Source organism: Polistes canadensis, unplaced genomic scaffold, assembly GCF_001313835.1.
Source record: "Polistes canadensis isolate GaletaPanama2010 unplaced genomic scaffold, ASM131383v1 scaffold_126, whole genome shotgun sequence".
NCBI lineage: Eukaryota > Metazoa > Arthropoda > Insecta > Hymenoptera > Vespidae > Polistes > Polistes canadensis.
This window is the reverse complement of record NW_014569673.1, coordinates 402,850-410,704: the sequence shown is the minus strand read 5'-3', so window position 1 is coordinate 410,704 and position 7,855 is coordinate 402,850. Positions and strand designations below refer to the sequence as shown.

The following is a 7,855-nucleotide window of genomic DNA, read 5'->3' as shown; positions in this document are numbered from 1 at the left end:
CCTGTTTTTATTGTAATTTCGAGATTTATTGCTTAAAATTAGAAATGCATGACACATCCTTATATTCATTTAATTTGTTCGGTTCACGCGTTGTATAATTTTATTTGTTTTTTTCTGATCGTTGATTGTGTTCATTGAACAATTTCTGAAGATTTTTTTGTCTTCATTTTTAATGGGAATTTTCCCTTTTCCCTTTTAGTCGCCTCTTACGACAAGCAGGGATTACTGCGGTTTAATTCTTATCCCCAAATCCGCAGGGGGTTTATAATTATTATTATTATTGTTATATTATTGCTATTATTACTGTTGTTATTAATTATTTTTTGATACAATATACACGTAGATTATCATAGCATACAAAATTATATTCGTTGATGTTATAAAAATGATGCGACAAATTATTATTATTACGTTTGAAATTACATTTTTATCCTAATTGAAAAATAAAAAATAAATAAATGTAATTAATGTAAAACATGAATTAATTATTCTATGAAAACGATATTTAATATTAAGTATTGGATATATTAAAAAATATTACGTTATTTACTTTGTCACATATATTATTTTTTTGAAATTGTATAAAGAAAAATGTATTATTATTATTATTACTATTACGTTCACGACTAGTTTTCTATCTCAATCGATAACTAAAAAACGAATTAATTAAATAAATAGTGATACATATGTAAATTTCTTGATATAACTTTTTCTTTTTTTATTATAATAATTATTTTTTATATTATCATCACAATTATTTTTGTTACGATATAATATAATACGCATGCAATATTTAGAATTAGTTATTATTTCGTTTTTATTTTTCAAGTACAATTAAAAACTGTTTTATCATATATAATTATTTTTATTAAATAAAAAAATTAATTATAAAAAGGGAAGATTATAAAATAGTTCCAAAGAAAAAGATTGGCATAGAGAAGAAAAAAGGGTGACGGATGGACTAAAATGTTTTCTTAAGTTTTATTATCAGATATAATTCCTTATACATTTATAATCTTCCATAAACTTTTACAAATGCAATGAGAATTATGGCTATATATATTGTATTTCCTAATATATCCAAATAATTTCATCTAGAATAATCGTTACTTATAGTACTTGCCTTTATCCCATATCTACTTTAATTTTTCTATACATTTCGTATAATAAAATCGAAAATCTAGCAAATTCCTGTCAACGACACTAAACGTGCTGACCAAATGCGAGTGTAGATAATCGAAAAAAAAAAAAAAGATAGAGAAAAAAACTCGTTACAGCAGAGTATATAAAATTCGTAATAAAAATTGCGTTATTTGCTGAAACAAGTTTTCCATTTTTATTTCTTTTTTCTTTTTTTTGTTAGATTAAATTAATTATCAAATTAATAAATGCGAAATGGTACTTTAAACGATTCGAAAAATTTATGAAATATATTTTTCACCTTATTTAAAATGATACAATATTATTATCCTGATATTTCTTCCATTCATAAACTACGTCATGTAAAAGTGATACAAAATGTTGTATAAACATTCTTTGCAATAAAGTACATTATTAAGAAATAAGTGTAGAAAGAGAGAGACAGAGAGAGAGAGAAATATAAAGACAGAAAAATAAACAAAAAAAGATTTTAATGAAACAAAAAGAACATTCGAAATAAAGAAACAGTGTAAAGACATGTGCGCGTAGCGCGAAACGCTACGGTTTTTGTTACTTTTTGTTTTAACGATAAACAGTAAAAAAATATATATTATACACAACAATTTTAAATATAGATTAGAACGAGTTGAAAATTATTGAGAGCAGCTGCTAATATACAATGTTTCGTCTGCATTAATTAGATTTGAAAATAAAATATATGTATTTATAGTTTTCTTTTTTCATTATTATTACCATTATTATTATTATTATTATTATTATTATTATAATTATTAAAAAGAAAAATCTTTAAAAATAAACATATACATATTTATGTATATGTACATGATTATATTAAGCCAATAGCTTTGAAATCGCTAAATTCTTAAAGGAAATCTCAAGTTCTGAATTATTCGTAGGACAAATGATTAAATATTTGTCCATTTTATTTGAATGATAATGTGATCAACCTGATCAATGAAATGATGCATTTATTATACAGATGTCAAGTAAAACCATAGTTGGTGAATACGAACAGTGAGCAATACGAACACCAACCCAATACACTCTTACAGATTCGTCGTCACACATTCACTATTAGCTCTGTTTTTGACTATTAACTTTACCATTAATAAAACTTTTTAGCCTGTGCTTCTTTGTTGTCCCTGTGAAAAATAATAAAAAATATTAATTATCATTTAAATAATTAAATAAGAATAATATAATATGAGATGTGAAGAAAAATTTGATGCAGATATATTATACCGATATAAACTATACGCTAGCAATAGTATCATTTGTATAGCCACAAAGACAAGGAACATCATGGTTGTTAAACAATTAGATGGACAATCTCCTACTTTTGAATTAATTTGTGCAATATCTTTCGATAGTACATTAAATTTATCCCGCATTTCGACTATGATAGCTTGATAGTCATAACCCATTGGTTTTACCTAGAAAGAATTTTAAATATAAATAATCTCAAAATTATTTTAACACATATATATACATATGCGAATATGGTCTATACAATAAATAATTATTAAATATATATATATAATTTACTTGAGCTGTCGGATTACGGGCTTGATTGCTCAAAATGGTTTCCATTTTGTTATTAACATTACCAACAAATGATCTAATTTCTTGAGCAGCGGTAATTAAAATATTTTGATTTTTCAGAACAGCATCAACTTCTTGCCGACGAATGGTATCTATTAACTGTATTGGCTGTCCCTGTCCTTGTACTTGTCCTTGTCCTACAACTCCTGTAAAAATTAATAAACTATATGATTATATCTATGAAATATTATATATTATTACAAATACAAAATAAAGTATTCGATTAAAACTTACCACCCACTTGAATTTGAGAAATCAAACTTAATGTTCTTTCTTGTCGTCCAACAACTTCATCTAACTTTTTACTAACTTCTTTTAATATGTTGAACATATGACTTTGACCAGCAAAAATCTGTCTCAATTCTCTCTGATTATCTGTTTCAAAATATTCTTCGAATTCGTCCTTTTCTCTACGTTCATCTGGATGATCTCTGTGAATTAATATTTTTTTAAAATCGGATTTTATTTATTTATAATAGATGCATAAATCATTGATCAAATAATTATACAATAATACCTATGATATTCTTCTTTTTGTTGCTCCAATTTCTTTTGATAATCTTGGTATTCTTGACTTAATTTAACTTGATCTTCCGCAGAAACTTGGTAACCATCGGTAGGTAATTGACCAGGACGATGTAAGGATGTCGTTAAGAAATGTATAACGTCATGATCATCAGCCAAACCACCTTGGAATAAAAAACATTATATACTAATAAATATGATATCTTACAATTCAATGAAAGATGATAATAGCACTAATAACAACCTGTTGCAGCTGATATACCAAAATATCCATATTTTGGTAAAAATACATTTTCTGCACGGAAACAAGTCTCATAATCTTGTTCATTATTAGTCATACCACTATGAAAGAGTAACTAAACAAAAACCATAAAATTATAAGAAGATATACATTTTTCAAATAATTAATAATAAATAATATAAAAACATTAAATATTTAAGAATTTATTATTAACTATTACAAACCGTTAGCGTATTCTGGTAATATTCTATTCTTGCACGTGTAGCATAAGGTTTGTTACGAAAATCTCTCAGACAACCTGATAATAGTTGCGTTGTACCATCGCTTTTGTTTGAAAGATAAAAATTGAATTATAATTATAAGCATCGAGTTATATTTTCTATTATTTTTATATTATAAAGCGGTCTAACACTTACTTGGAATGATCAAAAATTTTGGTGCCATCATTAAGAACAGCCATAATATATGGATTGTTGTGTTTATTGTCGTTGTCAAAAGAGTCGAAGAAAACTCCAAGGCCGTTCCATTGATCAGAACTACCAAAAACAGTGCCGTTGTAGGCACCTTTGGCACTGGTATACCAGAACGCTAAACCATCTGCACCAATTCTACCACGACCAGTGATTCTGAACATTATGTCCGCTTCCCACCAGTCAAAATTAATTGGATTCTTTACCCATATTGCACCTAAAAAATCCAATACAATGTTAATAATAAATTACTCAATTGTATAAGAGAAATTAATTCTTATGATAAGAATAATTCATTGCTGTCAGTTATCGATATACCTTTTTGACTCCTTAACGACGGAGCAACTCTAACATTTTCAGCGCTAGCAATGGCATCTGTAATAATTTATTATACATTACATTAAATATTTAACATATCTTAAAATAAAAATAAAAACAATATTGGAGAAGAAAAGAGTACATTAAAAAATATGTTATTTACTCAAATTCTCATATAAATTTGATGTTATCAAACAATTTTGAATACCAAAATTAATAAGAATGTTAAATAGAATATACAATATTAATATAATAATATAATTCATGTAAATAATTAAAAAAGCCGATATGGTGTAAATAACATACGGTATCAATAATGAGAAAACTTGGTTAGGTTAATCAATCTACTTACTTCCACCATATTCCCAAAAAGGTACTGATCCATCCTTTTGCGCTAGATAAGGTGGTTTGAAGGAATACTTATACTCAAATTTTCCATGAGGAGTTTCGGCAGAAACCAAAGAAAAAGCCGGAAATGCAATAAATACTAAGAGCCACCTCACCTCGGCGGCCATCTTCATTTTGAACTGTTTAATAATGTCCGGATGGATCAACTTAAGTTATGAATTAAAAAAGAAATGATTGGAGTAACATTTAAAAAGCAAATCGAGAGAATTGAATATTATTGGTTCGTTACAAGTGACGTGTCAATTACGTGGCTTCATCCACACATTACAAATCTAGTTCAAACGTCATTATTACTTTGGCACCTTAATTTTTTTTTTCATACAAATTTCCTCCTACAAATGAGACTGTACTCTGTTATTTTATTAAATATTATCTTTTAATTAACACCTTTTCTTTCATTACTTATCTTAAGCCTATTGAAAATTTTAAAATTCTTATTTTATATATGTATGTATAACAAATTATATATACTGTTATAAAATTTGAGGACGTGTCACCCAGGAGATGGTAGCATCTTAGATGGAAAACTGAACTTATAAAATCCTATGGTTCACCATTTGCTTTTTCAACAATATGGAAGTCACTTTCAGTAGCCAATCAAATTCAATTTTATACGAAAATCTAATATTTAATCTCTCTTAACTCGAAATTTGATAATAATTATAATATAAAACGTATTAAAACTTAATTAAAAAATAATATTTGATTATTGTTTTTCATTATTACCTAAATATTTGAGAAAATGTTATTTGATTCTAATTTTTCGTTTGTCATAATTTTTCATAATTTTTATTTACATATACTTAGTTATAAAAAACGACTTTACTTTTATTTTACGAAACAACATTTTGATTATAACATATAATGTTTGAAATAAAATAAAAAATTTATTAAATTATCAAACTTTAAATAGCTTCGTTTCTTAGAATTTATTAAGTCTATGTAAAAAAAAAACATATTCAAAGATGGCGTCGCTCATTGACAACTACGAACAACAATACGCTGTTTTGACAGCTGACATTACTGCAAAAATTGGTAGAATAAGAATTCAAAGTGGTAGTAAGTATATTTTGTTTGTATATAAAATAAACTTTTACTTACGTTATTCGATTAATTAACATTATGTATTTCTTTTTATACGTTGACATTGTTAAATAATAATCGATAACATACACATGTGACGTAATACACAGGTGAGAAAAGAGCACTTATTCAAGATGTTGATCGAGAAATCGAAGAGGCTCAAGAATTGGTAAGAAAAAAACATTTTTTTTGCATTTTTTTCTTACACTTATGAACACAATGCATTAAAATGAATAGTTTTAATATCCTAACCAATCATAAAATTATATATCACACAATAAAAGCTTGATTTAAAAAACAAAAAATAATAGATATCAGTTAGTGAAAGTAATTGAAAGAATCAAAAACATAAATTAACTCATTACAGTTTTCTTATTTGTTTTGATTGATTAATATTGTTGTTATACAAAATATTAATATAATTATTTTGATATGTTAACTCATTGATTATTTATTACATTATAATATTGATTGAAGAACATTTCTGTGTGTATGTATATATATACACATATACATGTTGTTTATTATATTAATAATATCACAAAAATGTGGATGCATTATTACTATTATATTATTATTACATTATCTTGCTACGTTATCGTATTATAAAATATAGGCCTCTATAATTAATTTAATTTCATTGAATTTATCTAGCTTGAGCAAATGGAATTGGAAGTTCGTGGGATGAGTGGAAATGCTCGTGACCGTTTACGTGGTCGCGTGGAAAGTCATAGAGCAGAATTAAAACGATTAACGCAAGAATTTCATTCAGCGAAAAGACCAAAAGAAGATAGCATTGATATAGCTGTGGAAGATTCATGGGAGAACAATGTTACAGAAGATCAAAAGAAAAGATTATTAGATGCTTCCGATAGAATAGATAGAACTGGAAGAACATTGCAAAATGGTTATCGCATGGTATTAGAAACTGAGGAAATTGGATCACAAGTTTTAAAAGAATTACATGATCAAAGAGAAACAATTCAGAGAGGTAGAGGACGGGTTAGTATTATATTACATTATATTACATTATATTATATTATATTATATATTATGTATATAAATTTCTAAAAACATTATAGCATAATCGATAAGTTTTCTTTTCTCATTAAAGTAAATATATGGATTTATAATTTCAATATTAAATTGTTATATCTATTATTTCTAGTTACGAGACACGGATGCAGAACTAGGACGTGGATCTCGTTTGTTATCAGGGATGATTATTCGAAGTCTTCAACAAAGATTAATTTTAATAGTAATAGCCTTAGCACTAATAATAGCTACTTGTTTTGTTGTGTATTATAGTTTTAAATCTAAAAGTTAAGAATAAGAAAAAGAAAATAATGAGAAAGAAAAGAAATGCAAACATAGAGCTTTGTGTTCAACCAGATCGATTATAAGCCATATTTATAATTAGTCAATTTTTGCAATATTATTTTTACCAAATGCGCAAACACACACATACACACAATTGTTAAATAATTAATTAATTATAAATTATATACAAGTGCGCGGGAATGTCGTCTCATCAGTAATTTTCAATTTTATCGATTGCTTATAACAATTTTACGCGCGTCATTGTGATTTGATATTGTATCAATAGTAAATTATACATATATATATATATTTATTTCAGAATTTCTTATATATATTATAAATGTATACAATAACAAAAAAAAGTATTAACAATATCTTCAAATTAAACATTTCAAAAGTTTTAAACAAGTTCGAGATAGGCACTTCAGGCACGTTATCGTGAAACATAATTGAGAAAAAAAAAAAGCTTTTCTTATTTATGATTAATATTATTATATAATTATTGCAACGTGATTGCCAGCTAGTTTAATTACTTGAAATTTTTGATAACACTATGGACGTTGTGATTGCTATTAAATTAATTAATTACTCCGCACTTTTTCGTTACTTTATTGCCTATTTTAGAAATCGTTCAACGCGTTACTCGTATCATATCCAATTAGCTAATTAAAATTATAACTAATTTTTTATTTTCTTCCTATAATCTCTACAATATATAATAATATTT

The 7,855-nt window shown here is 25.9% G+C and overlaps 2 protein-coding genes across 2 annotated transcripts; one reads left to right on the top strand and one right to left on the bottom strand.

Annotated features, from left to right (window-relative positions):
* Positions 1 to 2,097: 2,097 nt before the first annotated feature.
* On the bottom strand, positions 2,098 to 5,113 carry LOC106788137 (protein ERGIC-53). Its single transcript, XM_014751137.1, has 10 exons — positions 4,670 to 5,113; positions 4,318 to 4,374; positions 3,946 to 4,216; positions 3,754 to 3,853; positions 3,533 to 3,644; positions 3,281 to 3,452; positions 2,998 to 3,194; positions 2,707 to 2,909; positions 2,404 to 2,594; positions 2,098 to 2,303 (listed from the first exon to the last, which is right to left on the bottom strand). The coding sequence occupies exons 1-10, from the start codon at positions 4,836 to 4,838 to the stop codon at positions 2,267 to 2,269; spliced, it is 1,509 nt and encodes a 502-aa protein (XP_014606623.1). The 5' UTR covers positions 4,839 to 5,113; the 3' UTR covers positions 2,098 to 2,266.
* A 564-nt stretch (positions 5,114 to 5,677) lies between these two features.
* Positions 5,678 to 7,831, top strand: LOC106788123 (vesicle transport through interaction with t-SNAREs homolog 1A). The gene is made up of 4 exons (XM_014751107.1): positions 5,678 to 5,784; positions 5,919 to 5,977; positions 6,463 to 6,810; positions 6,977 to 7,831. The coding sequence occupies exons 1-4, from the start codon at positions 5,691 to 5,693 to the stop codon at positions 7,133 to 7,135; spliced, it is 660 nt and encodes a 219-aa protein (XP_014606593.1). The 5' UTR covers positions 5,678 to 5,690; the 3' UTR covers positions 7,136 to 7,831.
* The last annotated feature ends 24 nt before the right edge of the window (positions 7,832 to 7,855 follow it).